Source organism: Anomaloglossus baeobatrachus, chromosome 3 (assembly GCF_048569485.1).
Source record: "Anomaloglossus baeobatrachus isolate aAnoBae1 chromosome 3, aAnoBae1.hap1, whole genome shotgun sequence".
In the NCBI taxonomy this organism is placed as follows: Eukaryota; Metazoa; Chordata; class Amphibia; order Anura; family Aromobatidae; genus Anomaloglossus; species Anomaloglossus baeobatrachus.
In genome coordinates, this window is record NC_134355.1 from 335,246,228 (window position 1) to 335,264,946 (window position 18,719).

General features: G+C 40.5%; 1 protein-coding gene across 3 annotated transcripts in view; it reads left to right on the forward strand.

Moving 5' to 3' along the window:
* The window catches only part of POPDC1 (popeye domain cAMP effector 1), a 186,861-nt gene that overhangs the window by 61,794 nt on the left and 106,348 nt on the right, over positions 1-18,719 (forward strand). For all 3 annotated transcript variants that reach the window (XM_075340087.1, XM_075340086.1, XM_075340084.1), the window contains exons 3-4: positions 7,976-8,100; positions 14,032-14,219. In XM_075340087.1, the coding sequence (XP_075196202.1) occupies positions 7,976-8,100; positions 14,032-14,219 (313 nt within the window). The remainder of the gene's footprint in view (positions 1-7,975; positions 8,101-14,031; positions 14,220-18,719) is intronic.

Sequence of the window (18,719 nt, forward strand, 5' to 3'; positions counted from 1 at the left end):
CCAGGGGCGGCGTCCTGAGGTTTGAAATTCAGCGTTCGGGGGCGGCGTAAATCGGCAGGAGGACAGCAACGGACACCAGGCAGCCCGCCCCCATGGATAATTTTCAAAATTTGCATACGAAAAGGTACAAGTTTATAAAGTATTTATTTTGGTATAAAAGGGGCCACAAAAACTATAGGAAGCTTGCTAGAATGCAGCCCAGGAGCTGCAGAGGGGGAAACTTTTAGGTTTACAGGTAAATTTCTGATGACAGGTTCCCTTTAAGTCACAGAGGTTTTAAAATAAGCTGCCTTTTAATAAAAAAGTATATATTCTGGGCCTAAGGTCTTTTTCAAGGTTATTGTTCCACTTCAGGATTATTTTATTTTCAGATTAATGGTACTCCCAGGGCATGCTGCAATTTACAAAAAAACCCCAAAAACTGGAAACTCTCAAAAGTGTGAAAAAAACCCCAATTGGGGTGAGCTACTTAGCTACTTGCATAAGTACTTCAATAAACAAGAGAACATATTACTTGTTCCAGTGTGCATATACATGAAAACCTACAGAAAAAACACTGAAACCCATATTATATAAACAATAATATTTATTATTGATTCAAATAAGTAGAAAAGGTTAAAATACGGGGATTAGGAAGAAGGAGAGGGAGAGGGGATGCAGAACAGTGATAGTACAAAATGACCCCCAGTGGTCACCCAACGCTTGTAGTCAGGATATAGATACATAAAGTTACAATCAATGCAAATAATGTTCGGTATACTTATGGAGTAATGAAACCGAATTAGTCCATGTAGTCAAAAGATCATCTAAAGCCGTAGGTGTAAGGAAAATAAGGAGCATAAATAGTTGATATTAAAAGGTCAAAGTTACCATAAATAGATCTCTGAAAGATCTAGTTGGTGCTCCTAACTGTAACAAGAGGGCTATTTTAAGGGGATAAACTCGGTTTACATGAGACCATACGTATACAGTGACAATTTTATACAAAGGATGCTGAAGGTGCTGGGACTGTGGAAAAAGTTCCTCATATTCCTACATTCAGGCTGGTTTAGTGCGTAGGATAACATCAAAGCAGTTTTTAGATTTTAGTAATATATGGAGGACTATATGCAACCCCCACCAGGTGGAGCAGACATGGAGCGCACCTTACATAAATAGGCTAGTGCCTAAAAGGATGGTACTTTAACATGTGAGTACTGAATCAAACCAACATGTATACAGGCAATATAGGAAAATACATGTATTCATGAAACACTCCATATGTGCTCCATCAGACTGGAGGAACCACATCAACCAGCAATGATACAGTCATTTGGCATAAATCTTTAACCTGTTATTAGATGTATATATATATAAACGGATTCTGTTAATTATCCATTAGTCCATTAGATACAGCATCATTCAGTAGTTACAGAAAAAGATTATATTCAGCATACCTATTTGACCAGGTAGAAGGATAAATACCATTCAGGAATAGAAATATTTATAACCAAGTTGGTATATCTAGAGATGAAGAATATATAGTACCCAGTGCAGTAAATGCTACAATATAGGGGCTATAATTACCAGTTTGTAGATATATCCCTGAGGACACAACAGAACAATTAAGCTGCTGAAGACATTACACCTGGAGTATACTGAAATATACACATACAAATGCATAGAAAGCAATCAATTAGTTACTTACAAACAGGAGACCACTGGGAGGCTTCCCAACGCGCGTTTCGCCGTCTTTATCAAGGGAAACGTTTCCCTTGATAAAGACGGCGAAACGCGCGTTGGGAAGCCTCCCAGTGGTCTCCTGTTTGTAAGTAACTAATTGATTGCTTTCTATGCATTTGTATGTGTATATTTCAGTATACTCCAGGTGTAATGTCTTCAGCAGCTTAATTGTTCTGTTGTGTCCTCAGGGATATATCTACAAACTGGTAATTATAGCCCCTATATTGTAGCATTTACTGCACTGGGTACTATATATTCTTCATCTCTAGATATACCAACTTGGTTATAAATATTTCTATTCCTGAATGGTATTTATCCTTCTACCTGGTCAAATAGGTATGCTGAATATAATCTTTTTCTGTAACTACTGAATGATGCTGTATCTAATGGACTAATGGATAATTAACAGAATCCGTTTATATATATATACATCTAATAACAGGTTAAAGATTTATGCCAAATGACTGTATCATTGCTGGTTGATGTGGTTCCTCCAGTCTGATGGAGCACATATGGAGTGTTTCATGAATACATGTATTTTCCTATATTGCCTGTATACATGTTGGTTTGATTCAGTACTCACATGTTAAAGTACCATCCTTTTAGGCACTAGCCTATTTATGTAAGGTGCGCTCCATGTCTGCTCCACCTGGTGGGGGTTGCATATAGTTCTCCATATATTACTAAAATCTAAAAACTGCTTTGATGTTATCCTACGCACTAAACCAGCCTGAATGTAGGAATATGAGGAACTTTTTCCACAGTCCCAGCACCTTCAGCATCCTTTGTATAAAATTGTCACTGTATACGTATGGTCTCATGTAAACCGAGTTTATCCCCTTAAAATAGCCCTCTTGTTACAGTTAGGAGCACCATCTAGATCTTTCAGAGATCTATTTATGGTAACTTTGACCTTTTAATATCAACTATTTATGCTCCTTATTTTCCTTACACCTACGGCTTTAGATGATCTTTTGACTACATGGACTAATTCGGTTTCATTACTCCATAAGTATACCGAACATTATTTGCATTGATTGTAACTTTATGTATCTATATCCTGACTACAAGCGTTGGGTGACCACTGGGGGTCATTTTGTACTATCACTGTTCTGCATCCCCTCTCCCTCTCCTTCTTCCTAATCCCCGTATTTTAACCTTTTCTACTTATTTGAATCAATAATAAATATTATTGTTTATATAATATGGGTTTCAGTGTTTTTTCTGTAGGTTTACTTGCATAAGTAGCCTGACAATTTGTATAAAAAATACCCAAACGGTTGTGGCCTATAGGACAATGGCACTAGAAAGGACATGGCCTAAGTCACTATCCTATGCTTCTATAAAATAGCACTAGAAGTTTGCCACAATTGTATGTAACTTAAGGCTCCAATACATAGATGGCGGTCAGCCAACAGCTATCTCAGACCTCTCTCCTATACTCAGGGGCACTTGTTCGGCCAATTGCCCATGTGTTCTGTTTGAGAAAAACGCCACCTTGACATGTTGGTTGATGGTTCATCTCCACGACAACAATATAATCGTCAGTCCAAAATCGGAAATGCTCAATCCACATCTCTCCCAGCTGTCACACCCATAGGTCTGTAGGCCGAATCTGTTTACATCGTCAGAACTTTAGATTAAGACTTTCTATTGTAAGTTCTCACTGTGAAAAAGTTAGTAAGTCAGCCTCAGAATGTATTTAGTATTCCCTATTAACTGAAAATAAGTGGCAAATGGACAAAAAATGACCCCCCCCCCCCAAAAAAAAAGTGCTGCAGATGCCTTTGTCCTGTTGCAGGCAATAAACTACTAACAGCCCTCTAGTTTATTGAAAGGTCCCTATGGGGAAGGCCTATCAAGCAACTCTAATGGCACTGGGTAAAGCTGCCCAGGGGTGGCACTACGGTAACACTATGGATACATTTAGTGTATACTCATGCTAAATGCAGGGCGAAAACATAATTTGAACAGACCCATATACAAGTAATGTAAATGGATCTTTACAGAGAAGATGTCAGAGATGTCCTCTAATGTATTTTTTCTTAATGTTGATAAGTAAACCTGTTAGCTATTAAAGTACACAAAATTCTCATTTTCATTTGGCAGTGAGCTATTGTAAGTACAAAAGACATTTAAAACAGAACGGTACTTTCAACATTCTTTGCATAAATCAATGGTACAGCTGAATATAAGAAACTTTATAATATATTTTATCAGAGAAATCTGCTTCTTAGCCCACTTATCAGATACTACTGCATCCTTCCCCCACCCGCATGCCTCCTGATCATGTCATCTGCTCTGAAAAATCAGCTTAAATTCGTCTTATTCAGTTTAGGACAAGATATAGTGCAGGCTCATTGTGGTGTTATGTGACAATTAAACACAATTAAACTCTATGAAGAGGGGAGGAGCAATGAGGAGCAGGGAGAGGAAACAGGTAGCGTGAACATAACTATAGGGGGGAGCTTCCAAAATTGCTGTTTACCTCACCCCAGAGTCGATTCTTATCATGCTGCCATTGCTTGTCTCTGTTTGCTAAAAATTAATGAAGAGTAGGAGTTCTTCTCTTTGTGCTCAGCTGTGTATGGCAGAGAACACTGCAGATATTCTCTCCTCCCTTTTAATCTGCTTCCTCCTACACACCCCTCAACTCTCAGTGGGTTGCAAATTAAAGAAAGTGTATGGAGAGGGAAACTCTAGTGAAAATGCAACGTACAAGTCATATATTTACCAGATATACTGTTATAGAACAGCTTATTCTGAAAAGTTACTTGAAAGTACGGTTACCCTTTAAAGGGAACCAATAACCAGGATTTTCGGATATAACCTAAAGCCAGTACTATACTGGCACTATCAGGCTGATTCTATACATACCTTTAGTGGTCAGCTCGGATGTTTAGGTTTTGAAATCCAAGAAAGTAAAGTTTATAAAATCATCAGTTTCTTGAGTGACAGCAGCTGAGGATCAGATAATAGCTGGGGTGGGTATTCATAGTTATCCCCTCCCCCTGTTAGAATTAGCAATCGATTTACTTTTTCACTAGCAGGACCTGTGTAAGGTCATACCCATGTGACCAGAAGGGGCGGGGTCAACAAAGCTGATACCAGGAAGCAACATTTTTGGTTGTCTGAGGCCCCACCCCTTCTGGTCACATGTGAATGATCTCACACAGGTCCTGCTAGTGAAAAAGTAAATTGATTTTATAATACTAATGCTAATTCTAACGGGGGAGGGGATAACTATGAATACCCCCATCAGCTATTATCTGACCCTCAGCTGCTGTCACTCAAGAAGCAAATGATTTTCTAAACTTTACTTTCTTGGATTTCAAAACCTATACATCCTAGCTGACCACTAGTGGTATGTATGGAATTGTCACGCTCCCGATGCCTCAGCACCGCTCCTTACCCGCTGATCCAGTCGCACCATCCCGGCACCGCTCCGTACCCACTGATCCGGCCTCACCGTCATTGCACTGCTCCTTAACCACTGATCCAGTCCACGTGTCCACCGGTCATGGCTGCCGCTCCCGCTCGTGCTCTCCTGTGTCCTGCTCCTGGTCTTATGAGTCGCACTCTGAGTCTTAGCCACATGGTTCTGTATAGGACCAGGCCGCGCCCACTCTCCTGGTCTTATAGGCCCAGCACACCTGCAGCAGGAAATGACATGAGGCTGTGCTGGGTATATAAGACTGGCCTTTCCATGTGGGCGGGGCCTGATCAACGTGTCCTGAAGCTTAGTCTTATGAGCTAGGTGCTCAGGTCCTCTTGTGCCGTGTCCCATTACCTGGACTACTGTTTGTCTTTGCTACCTGGCACCTGTACCAGTGACTTTGGTCTTCCCGTCCCCTGTGGGACGCGGCTCCCGTCCCGGCCACGCCAGTGCTCCGGCTGCCGTGTACCCTGCCCCCCGGTGGGGTGCTCGGTCCAGAGGATCCACCTCCTGGGTCTACCAGTCCTCCCGGTCCTGACAGGAATCAACATGATAGTGCTAGTATAGCACTGGCTTTAGGTTATATATGAAAATCCTGGTGATTGGTTCACTTTAATTGCATCATGGACCAGTTACACAGTGTTTCTAAATGCACTGATATGAGAAGGAAAATAGAAAAATTAAATGAACAGTAGAGTTGAAAACAGATGGGATTGAGAAGTTTAAATGAGCAAGAACAATAGCTGCGAGTTGTTGAGATGTGGAGATCAAAGAAGACATTGAGGGAAGTTCTCAGCGGATTTATGATCAAATCAGATTTGAAGATCATTCATGGAAGGAAAAATGAGGGCAAACAACTTTGCCGTCAGATAAGCTCTCTGATAGATTTCACTAGGAATGGCATTCTGCAGTCGGCTTTGTACTGAGATGCAAAGATGTAGAAGGCAAACAAAGCAGCTTTTTAAGAAAATCCTACTGCAAAATATCTTTTTTTGCCAAAAATAAATGTGTTTAAAGGAAAACCTGTTATTTTGTTTATAAAAGAAGGAAAAAAATAAACAACTTATGTTGCTACTTTTTATTTAGCCCCTAAAATGTCCTAGAACAGTTGCACGCATTAGTCATCCACTCGATTTGTGTGAACATGTACACAAACTGCAAAGATATCAGCACTACAAACGCTGGTTGCACCATTTCCTGGCTTTGGAAATCATCTACCAAATGAATTCTTCCCTGAATTCACAACCCCTCTCTTTTGACTGTAGTATGACAGAGAAGTCGCATTGATGAGCACAAGGAATAAGATCTGCCCCTACGTTTTGAAATCAGTATCTGTGTCTCACTTGCTAGCGAGGGATTTCTCCTGACAGCAAGTAGTTTGGGCTGGAATGGAGACACCTAGCGACAAGTAATTTTGCGGGATTTTTAAGAGGAAACAACATTTTCTGTATATTACAGTTTAGCTATTTACAGTATGACATTTACTTTAATTTGCAAATAACTTTATTTATGCAACAATAACCATTTAAATAAAGAAATCTATACTTTTTTTATTAATAAACATCAGATATTTTAGTTGAACCCAACTTAATGATGTGTGTGGAGTGAAAGAAATATCTGAGTAAAATAAAGCTCTTAGATAGTAGTCCTGGATTCCTAAAGATAGTAGAATTTCATGTAAAAATCTAAGTATTTAAAGGGGTCTAACAGAAGAAAAAAGGGAATCTGTCAGCAGGTTTTTGCTATGTAAGCTGAGGACAGCATGCTGTAAGAGTTAAAAAAAACAAAAAACAACTGCACTCCTCTTATCAGCCTGTATGCAATTATTTACTTAAACTAAAGGGTTTATTCCCCTGTGGTTACCATTACAGGACTAGACACTCACTTGCATGTCAGACTGACAAGTTCCTGCTGTGATTGACACCTCACAGTCAATGCACAATCTATATTGAGAGCCTGGTGTGGGTGGGACAGCTTCCAGCTCTGCTGTGTTCTTGAGTCTAAATTCTTTGATAGTGTCAGAATGGCTTCATCCAGTAATCAATAATAAATCCAGTAAATACAAAATATTTTTCAATTTAACTTTTCATTTGTCTCCTGTATCTAGTGATGAAATACATTTGATTAAGAATTAAATGGGTTTTCCCACTAACTACATTTATCACCAAGATAGAGAATAAACATGAGATTGCAAGAGATATGACAACTGGGAACCCAAAATAACCAGAATAGAAGCCGTTGAGTATCCAGTTTAAATCTAGCAGTGCGGAAATTATTTGACCACTTTATTCTTTGTCTGTGAGACTGACGGAGATAAAAGTGCAGTTAACTCAGTATGTGCTCAACCACCTAGGCCCTCAGTGATCTGCAAAATGGAGGTCACTTGTCTCCTGTATTCCCCTAGTTAGAGAGTGCAGTTCTAGTCACACATTCTTCCTGCCTCTCTTTTTACCAACTGTGGCACTGATAAAGATAAACAAGGGCAATTAACCTTTACTGCTTTCTGCTGATTGGGGGGGTTCAGGCGACACAGATTTCAGGTGCTCATATCCTGATTGAGGGTTCAGGGGACACAGGTCTCAAGGTCCTCTTATCCTGATTGAGGGTTCAGGGGATACAGGTCTCCAGGTCTTCATATCCTAGGAATTGGACCCCACTGATCTGATAGTTTTCACATGCCAAGTTGATTGGTGACAGGCTTTGTTTAACCGAAATACATCTTTCATTCACCCTACAAATAGGCGAAAAAGGAATTTCCTGGCAAGTTAATATATTCTAAATGAGATGGAAATAAAGCCTCTGTTTTGTTTTCTGTAGGTTGTTCTTTCTTCATTATCTGGGCCACTCTCTTCCGCTGTGCTTTGGACATAATGATATGGAATGCCACTTTTCTGGGTATCAATTTTATGCATTTTGTTTACCTGGTGTATAAGAAAAGACCTGTAAGTAATATGGATCAATTTTTGTCAATTCTCAATTAATTAATACATTAACAGGTGTTATACCAGTTTCACATGGGTGTATTTCATGATCTGTATGTGGGCCACAATGTCTGTACTGATCACAGGTGTCCCGTGATGCACATGAGGCTGTAAGTTTGGTTTGCGAGACTCGCAGTCAGCATGTCATTGATGTCCATACCTTGTGAACCTTGGTTTTAGAGTGCATTTACAACGGTCCGTTACACTATAGTTAACTATAAGCCAGTTGTCAGTCATTTAATAACCTGTTTAGATAAGCCAATCACACTTATATGGGCACAAAACCATTGTTCATAGGATCATTCTCTACAAATAGTGTTATTTTTCTTAGCAAGCACAAAAATAATTTCTCCCAACAAAGAATGTTTTGCTCTTCTTCCGGTGATTGGGGGCCTTTGTAAATATACCCTAAAGGGTACTTTACACGCTGCGATATCGGTACCGATATTGCTAGTGAGCGTACCTGCCCCTGTCGGTTGTGTGTCACGGGCAAATCTCTGCCCGTGGCGCACAACATCACTAACACCCTTCACACGGACTTACCTTCCCTGCGATGTCGCTCTGGCCGGCGATCCGCCTCCTTTCTAAGGGGGGTGGTTCGTGCGGCGTCACAGCAACATCACACGGCAGCCGTCTAATAGCAGAGGAGGGGCGTAGATGAGCGGCCGGAACATTCCGCCCACCCTCTTCCTTCCTCATTGCCGGTGGACGGAGGTAAGGAGATGTTCGTCGCTCCTACGATGTCACACATAGCGATGTGTGCTGCCGCAGGAATGATGAACAACATCGCTACTTACCAGACAACGATTTTTGGTAAATGAACGACCTCTCATATACCAACGATTTTTGTCTCTTTTGGGATCGTTTAAGGTCGCTCCAGCCTGTAACACGCTGCAATGTCGCTAACTATGCCGGATGTGCGTCACAAACACCGTTACCCCGATGATATATCGTCAGCGATGTCGCAGCATGTAAATGGCTCTTTAGTCTAATTGCAGAAAATGGTTGCAGCCACCTTACCGAAAACAACATATGTGGTGAAACATTCTTGGGAGAATGGACTGACCATTGTGAAATACAGTGGAACCTTGGATTACGAGCATAATTCGTTCTGGGACTGTGCTCTTAAACCAAGTTACTCTTATATCAAAGCGAATTTTCCCATAGGAAATAATTGAAATGCAGACAATTCGTTCCATGACCCAAAAATATTTGTTGTATTTATACAAATTTATTACAATATAATATAATGTATTCATATAAAATTATTACAGTACACTAATACAAAATACTGTACAGTACAATAAAAAACATAAAAACAAATTAAACTGCACTTTAGCTTACAATAAAATTGTTGGTGTGCGAGAGGTACAGTATAAGCAATGTGCTGTACTGGTTATCAATAAGAAAGTACAATACTATATCCACAAATACAAATTGATAGACATGCTATATAGTATATACTGTATTATACAATGGTATACTGTATACTGTACATATGTACAGAAAGTTATCTCCAGAGCGGGTCAGAGCATGGTGAAAGGACAGAACCAGACGTGTGCTCGGTGAGTATTTGCTCTTCTTGCAAAGCATTGCTCTTAAACCAAGTTACAAATTTGTAGAAAGCTTTGCTGGTCTTGCAAAATGCTCTCAAACCAAGTTACCAAGGTTCCACTGTACACTAGTTTTTGAGAGAATAAAGTAAATCTAAATAGCAGGCACTACTGTACCACTACTGTACCCACTTCAGTGATAAAGTATAATATCTAAGAAAAATAAAGTGCAAATTGTTAGCAGATATATGTGTATATCCATCGTCTGGAAGTGAGTGTTAACAAAAAATGTGAAAGCTACGTTGTTTTTTTTAATACTGGACATTTCTTACTATGTGACGTTCGTATTGCTGTGAAATGTATTTTTTCAGTAAGATGCAGCAGATTGCATAAATATTTAATGCTGCTTTTTTTTTTTTTTTTTTTTTTTTTTTTTACAAAAGACAAGTAACACAGTTTCACTTTAGTGTCCTTGCTGTCAACCCATCATGTTAAAAGAGAATCACAAAAAGTCCCAGTGGGTGGGTAATAAGCAACATTTCAATCTGTGCTCCACTTCAGAGCTATTTTAGGCCAATTTTACACAGCGGTATTTTGTATCACTGTGTAAGCCATAACCAGGGGTTTGACCTATCCGCAAGGTGTGGAGGGAACCTCTCCTGAAGAAGTGGCTACAGTCCCATTAAGAGTCACTGACTTGATAGTGATGATGTGATGTGAAGTGGAGTGAGTTTTCAAGTTTGTTCCTTGCCCTATTTGTTCCTTAGTTACTTTACCCATATTAAAATTATTCTTGTTAATGATGAAAGACTCAAGACAAGAAATGGTGCAGAATTGTAGGTTATAATGTATACAGTGGGTATTAAAAGTATTCAGACCCCTTTTAAATTTTTCACTCTGTTTCATTGCAGCCATTTGGTAAATTCAAAAAAGTTCATTTTTTTTTCTCATTAATGTACTCTGTACCCCATCTTGACAGAAAAAAACAGAAATGTAGACATTTTTGCAAATTTATTAAACAAGAAAAACTGAAATATCACATGGTCATTAGTATTCAGACCCTTTGCTCAGTATTGAGTAGAAGCACCCTTTTGAGCTAGTACAGTCATGAATCTTCTTGTGAATCATCTAACAAATGTATTAATTTTTCACACCTGGATTTGGGGATCCTTACAGATCCTCTCCAGTTCCGTCAAGTTGGATGGTGAACATTGGTGGACAGCCATTTTCACGTCTCTACAGAGATGCTCAATTGGGTTTAGGTCAGGGCTCTGGCTGGGCCAGTCAAAAATGGTCACAGAGTTGTTCTGAAGCCACTCCTTTGTTATTTTAGCTGTGTGCTTAGGGTCATTGTCTTGTTGGAAGGTGAACCTACGACCAAGTCTGAGGTCCAGAGCACTTTATCTTTCCTTCAATTGCAACTAGTTGTCCTGTCCCTGCAGCTGAAAAAACACCCCCATATTATGATGTTGCCACCATGTTTCAGTGTTGGGATTGTATTGGGTACGTGATGAGCAATGCCTGGTTTTCTCCACACATACCGCTTAGCATTATCACCAAAAAGTTCTATCTTCATGTCATCAGATCAGAGAATCTTATTTCTCATAGTCTGGGAGTCCTTCATATGTTTATTTGCAAACTCTATGCAGGCTTTCAAACGTCTTGCACTGAGGAGAGACTTCTGTCGGGCCACTGTGCCATAAAGGCCTGACTGGTGGAGCGCTGCAGTGATAGTTGACTTTGTGGAACTTTCTCCCATCTCCCTACTGCATTTCTGGAGCTCAGCCACCGTGATCTTGGGGTTCTTCTTTACCTCTCTCATCAAGGCTCTTTTCCCACGATTGCTCAGTTTATCTGGACGGCTAGGTCTAGGAAGAGTTCTGGTGGTCCCAAACCTCTTCCATTTAAGGATTATGGAGGCTAGTGTCCTCTTAGGAACCTTGAGTACTGCAGAAATTCTTGCCACAATTCTGTTTCTGTGCTCCTTGGGCAGTTCCTTTGACCTCATGATTCTCATTTGGTCTGACATGCATTGTGAGCTGGAAGTCTTATATAGACAGGTGTGTGCCTTTCCAAATCAAGTCCTATCAGTTTAATAAAACACAGCTGGACTCCAATGAAGGAGTAGAACCATCTCAAGGAGTATCACAAGGAAATGGACAGTTTGTGACTTAAATATGAGTGTCTGAATACTTTTGACCATGTGATATTTCAGTTTTTCTTGTTTAATAAATGTGCAAAAATGTCTACATTTCTGTTTTTTTCTGTCAAGATGGGGTGCAGAGTACATTAATGAGAAAAAAAATGAACTTTTTTGAATTTACCAAATGACCGCAATGAAACAGAGTGAAAAATTTAAAGGGGCCTGAATACTTTCCATACCCACTGTATGTATAATATATATATGTATAATATATATGTGTGTATGTATGTATGTATGTGTGTATATATATATATATATATATATATATATATATATATATATATATATATATATATATATATAGTTCCTTGCGAATGTATTCGGCCCCCTTGAATTTTTCAACCTTTTCCCACATTTCAGGCTTCAAACATAAAGATAAAAATTTTAATGTTATGGTGAAGAATCAACAACAAGTGGGGCGCAAATGTGAAGTTGAATGAAATTTATTGCTTATTTTAAACTTTTTTAAAAAATAAATAACTTAAGTGGGGCATGCAATATTATTCGTCCCCTTTACTTTCAGTGCAGCAAACTCACTCCAGAAGTTCATTGAAGATCTCTGAATGATCCAATGTTGTCCTAAATGACTGATGATTATAAATATAAGCCACCTGTGTGTAATCATGTCTCCAAATAAATGCACCTGCTCTGTGATAGTGTTAGTGTTCAGTTTAAAGTGCAGATAGCATCATGAAGACGAAGGAACACAACAGGCAGGTCCGTGATACTGTTGTGGAGAAGTTTAAAGCCAGATTTGGTTACAAAAATACTTCCAAAACTTTACACATCCCAAGGAGCAATGTGCAGGTGATCATATTAAAAATATCGTACCACTGCAAATCTACCAAGACCCGGCTGTCCATCCAAACTTTCATCTCAAACAAGGAGAAGACTGATCAGAGATGCAGCCAAAAGGCCCATGATCACTCTGGATGAACTGCAGAGATCTACAGCTGAGGTGGGAGTGTCTGTCCATAAGACAACAATCAGTCGTACACTGCACAAATCTGGCCTTTATGGAACAGTGGCAAGGAGAAAGCCATTTCTCAAAGATATCCTTAAAAAGTGTTGTTTAAAGTTTGCCACAAGCCACCTGGGAGACACACCAAACATGTGGAAGAAAGTGCTCTGGTCAGATGAAACCAAAATCGAACTATTTGGGCACAATGCCAAACAATATGTTTGGTGTAAAAGCAACACAGCTCATCACCCTGAACACACCATCCCCACTGTCAAACATGGTGGTGGCAGCATCATGGTTTTGGCCTGCTTTTCTTCAGCAGGGACAGGGAAGATGGTTAAAATTAATGGGAAGATGGATGGAGCCAAATACAGGACCATTCTTGAAGAAAACCTGTTGGAGTCTGCAAAAGACCTGAGACTGGGACGGAGATTTGTCTTCCAACAAGACAATGATTCCAAACATAAAGCAAAATCTACAGTGGAATGGTTCACAAATAAACGTATCCAGGTGTTAGAATGGCCAAGTTAAAGTCCAGACCTGAATCCAATCGAGAATCTGTAGAATGAGCTGAAAACTGCTGTTCACAAACGCTCTCCATCCAACCTCACTGAGCTCCAGCTGTTTGCAAAGGAAGAATGGGCAAGAATTTCAGTCTCTCACTGTGCAAAACTGATAGACACATACCCCAAGCGACTGCAGCTGTAATCGCAGAAAAAGGTGGCACTACAAAGTATTAACTTAAAGTGGCCAAATAATATTGCACGCCCCAATTTTCAGTTTATTTTTTTAAAAAAGTTTAAAATAAGCAATACATTTTGTTCAACTTCACAATTGTGTCCCACTTATTGTTGATTCTTTACCATAACATTAAAATTTTTATCTTTATGTTTGAAGCCTGAAATGTGGGAAAAGGTTGAAAAATTCAAGGGGGTTGAATACTTTCGCAAGGCACTGTATATGTATATATTGTTTAACAGCCAATACAGGTATGCAGTCTAGGCAAGAAATTGAGGCAAACGGAGACAAGAACTATTGTGCTGACCAGCATTCTAACCCTTTTGAATAACAGGCATGTGAATAGTCATGCGTCTGAATATTGCATATATGAGGACCATAGAAGTTGATGATTTTTATTTTATTTAACTGATTTCTGCTTTTCCTTTGCATTCTAGATAAAAATAGAAAAAGAGCTAAAAGGTATCTACCATAAAATGTTCGAACCTCTTCATGTGCCCCCAGAGCTATTTAAGAGACTCACTGGACAATTTTGTAACATTCAAGCTTTGCAAAAGGGGCAAACATATGCAGTAGAAGACAAGACTTCTGTTGATGACCGTTTAAGTATACTTCTGAGAGGAAAGTGAGTGTTTTATTTTATTACTTGACATCTGCATAACTGGCTTCGTTTTATTACGTTGCTGAAACCTTTAAATTAAAGGTGTTGTTCTCTACTTTTAGATTGATGGCCTATCCTTAGGATAGGTCATCAATGTCTGATCGACCAGGGCCCAACACCCTGCACCCCTGCTGATCAGCTGTTCTTGGTGCCAGCGACGACAGCAGGCAGCCAGAAATGCTCAGTTCCAGAGCTGCCCATCAACTGATAGCGGCCTCTTCAAATACGAGGCGGATGTGCAGTACAAGGACCAATGTTAGTCAATGAGGCAGACCAGATCTGCCAGTTTTTCCTCAGGTTAAATTGGACTGAATGAAAAAAATGCAGTATGCTGCCATTGCACTTGTCTATTGGACATGACTCGTCAATGCAAGTCAATGGGTGCTAGAAAAAAATCAGATACTACACGTATGTCTGTGTGGCATCCGTGTGATATCTGTTTTTTACAGATGCATTACCATTCTGTAGCATAGAACACTGTAAATGGTCCTGTAAATGATTGTAGAATAATAGTCACTGAGAAAAAAAAACCGCATGGCATACACATGTCATACAAATGCTAAGCAAGAACACTCTCGCTCTCTCACATAGCACTCGTATGACATAAGGTTACCCATACAGATTTCAGTCTTCCAATTTTTGAACCAATTATTTTTTATTGATTTTCATTGAAACATGAATGTATTCAGCATACATCTTGAAAACTCATTGCTTACTGTTTGTGCAATAATACATCAGTCAGTATGGATGATAACACGAAAATTAAACACCAACAAAAACAAATACTCGAGGTTAGTGCAATTAGCTTGGACATATCAATCAAACAGGGATCAAATTCAATGGCAAGTTTATCCACACTTGCCACTCTTTCCTAAACCTCTGTAAATTACTATTTTTATGGACTAACATTTTTTCGAAAGTGCAAGTTTTATTGATAGTGAAAATTATGTCTGCATTAGAGGGGAGACTTGGGGTTTTCCAGTTCCTTCTAATGGCTATTCTAGTGGCCAGTAAAATATGTGCAGACACCACACTACCTCGGGCCGGAATCTTCTGTCAGTTAGCATGAGTAATGCCAGTTCTGGGGAGGGGTGAATTGTTGTGTTGACCACTGAGGAGATTAATTGGAAGGTTTGGGACCACACAGATAAGATTTTGGGGCATTCCCACAGGATGTGGATAAGAGAGCCTTTTGAGCTACAGTTGCCCAAAAGAGAGGAGGGGTCTGGGGGAACATATAGCTAAGTCTAAATGGGGTATAATACCACCTCAGAATCATTTTCATGTGAGATTCAATAAATGATGCACAGCTGAACGTTTGAGTAGCAAAGGATAATGATTTTTTCCACTCAGAAGTGGAGAAAGACCTATTCAGTTCTCTCTCCCAGGATAAAAATGGTGTGGTTTTGACAAACCTATTTTTGGATCCTAGTAGTGAATAAATCGGCTTCAGTCCTGCGGAGGGAGTGTTAGAACTGAATAGATAGAATGTGAGTTAATTAATTAATTATTTATTTTAATAGGGGCCTCGAAAACAGAGTCTATTGTGTGTCTGACTCGAAGGTAGTTGTAAAATGCCACAGGGAGGAGTTTAATTTTTTGCTGTACTTGTTCGAACATCAGCATGACATTCCCATTCTGATATCATAAATCGAAGTGGCACCTTTTCTTGTCCAGTCCTGTAGGTTAAGATCTTTGGACAGGACTTCCAGCGTTTCTAGAGGTGCCTTCGATATTAGTCTTCCAATTTTTTAGAAGCGGAATCAGACCAGATTTTTACACGCCAGTGTAAGAGTATCCTAACACTTATACTCACCTCCAGTGCCGACGCCGTTCCAGCAGTGTCAATACTGAGTGTCCTGGGGATCATTGTCATGTCACAAGATCCTTGCAGCCAATCAGCTGGCTTCACTCTACTCTTCTTCAGACAATTCAGACATTCAAAGGTAGCGACAGCTGTGGCTGCTTTCTCACTATCTTTGGATGTCAATTAAGTCCGAAGGTGTCACGCATGGACTGGGGGAGAGTTCGGCGTGAGGCCAAACAAACAACTTAAACAGAGAAAACACCACGGCAAAACAAGGGGTTCATCGGGGACACTTTAACAATGCTGGGCCCTTGCACTAGTGAGAGGGAAGATGGACACCTCCTCCACCCACCTCCCGCTGTATCCTGCACTCCTAGCCAGTCCCTATACAGGTTCTTCACCCGTCACTGAGCCGGAACCTGAAACCCTGAGATGACCCTACAATAGTCCCTGGCTATAGAGTGGGCAGGTGAAGCACATTTGCCCCAGTGCTGCACTAGAACAACACACCGGGGAAGGAAGACAGACAGGTGGAAAATACTACAACAGTCATAACTAAGACTGCAGCTACCACAGCAACTACAGCAGAGGGTAACAGCAGCTTCTTCTTCCTCCAAGACCAGCATCCAAATTAATCAAGAATACCCAGCACCCTCTGCTGGTATAAGAGGGTATACAAAACGCACTGTGAGTGGTCCCAAACCAGAAACACCTGGGATGGTAATCGACCTGCTTGCTGACAAGTAATACTGCCATTAACCCTACAACTACCAAAGGAAAGGAAAACCCGTTTAAATAGTAGAGTGAAAGTGGGGAAAGTGAGACTCAGAGCCAAAAGCGGTCACTAAACTCCTATGGCAGAGAACCATGACAGTAGGAAGAGCTAGAGAAGCCAGCGCTGATTGGCTGTAGAGATTGCATGACATATCAATGTCACACAATGACTCATTGGAGGTAAGTATAGGTGTTAATATTTTACTTAGAGGAAACAAAGGGATTGAGAGGGGGTTGTCGGGATAGTAAACCAACCCTTTAACATTTCCTGACTATTTGCCATTTGATTATTATTAGGTAGGTATATTAAAAGTCTGGCTCTATTGTCTTATGCATCAGGATATTGTATTGGATAGTCAGACGTTTAGTCTTGTCTCATATTGTCCTGTTTTAATCATTGGGTTTTTTTTAATCTATATTTGTGTATAATCAATAAAGATTGTTTGTTTGGTTACACTTTGATTTGTAAATTTTCATAATCTAACAAGTAGTTTCTCCAAATCAACACAAAATGTCACTTTCAAATGAAAACTGCACTCTGATTGTGTCTAAAGGCCCCGTCACACTAAGCAACATCGCTAGCAACATCGCTGCTAACGAACAACTTTTGTGACGTTGCTAGCGATGTTGCTGTGTGTGACATCCAGCAACAACCTGGCCCCTGCTGTGAGGTCGTTGGTTGTTTCTGAATGTCCTGGGCCATTTTTTAGTTGTTGCTGTCCCGCTGTGAAGCACAGATCGCTGTGTGTGACAGCGAGAGAGCAACAACTAAATGTGCAGGCAGCAGGAGCCGGCTTCTGCGGAGGCTGGTATCCAATGTAAACATCGGGGAACCAAGAAGCCCTGTCCTTGGTTACCCGATATTTACCTTTGTTACCAGCCTCCGCCCTATCCCTATCGTTACCTTTTGATGGAGAGTTCATTCTCTGAGGGGCGAGTCTTTAGGCTGCTCTGCATTACTACCCTGTGAGCAACAAATTGGAAAATAATAAAAAGGCCCTATATCTCTAGAACCTGAAAAATCACGGGTGCAGCAGGCATAAAGGGGCGCAAGATCAGGCCACTTTTGCCCTGGTGACAGGTCCTCTTTAACTTCCATATCCATAACTAACTTTCTGTAATCTAATAACAGAATAAAGTCTTGCGGTATGCTGTTTTGTTTTATTTTTACTGTTTGAGGCATGTCTGCGATACCAAGCAGCACAATTCAGTGAAGGCGACCCTTCAGACCACACATAATTAATGCTCATTTGCCTTGGTTATACTCAAGCTGTAATCTGATGTTTTTTGGTTGTTTTTTTTTTTTCACTGGTGGTGTAGTAGTCTTTACCCTAAAGGCCCCGTCACACTAAGCAACATCGCTAGCAACACCGCTGCTAACGAACAACTTTTGTGACGTAGCAGCGATGTTGCTAGTGATGTTGCTGTGTGTGACATCCAGCAACAACCTGGCCCCTGCTGTGAGGTCGTTGGTTGTTGCTGAATGTCCTGGGCGATTTTTTTAGTTGTTGCTGTCCCGCTGTGAAGCACAGATCGCTGTGTGTGACAGCGAGACAGCAACAACTAAATGTGCAGGCAGCAGGAGCCGGCTTCTGCGGAGGCTGGTAACCACAGTAAACATCGGGTAACCAAGAAGCCCTGTCCTTGGTTACCCGATATTTACCTTCGTTACCAGCCTCCGCCGCTCTCACTGTCAGTGCCGGCTCCTGCTCTGTGCACATGTAGCTGCAGGACACATCGGGTTAATTAACCCGATGTGTGCTGTAACTAGGAGAGCAAGGAGCCAGCGCTAAGCGGTGTGCGCTGCTCCCTGCTCTGTGCACATGTAGCTGCAGCACACATCGGGTAATTAACCCGATGTGTGCTGTAACTAGGAGAGCAGG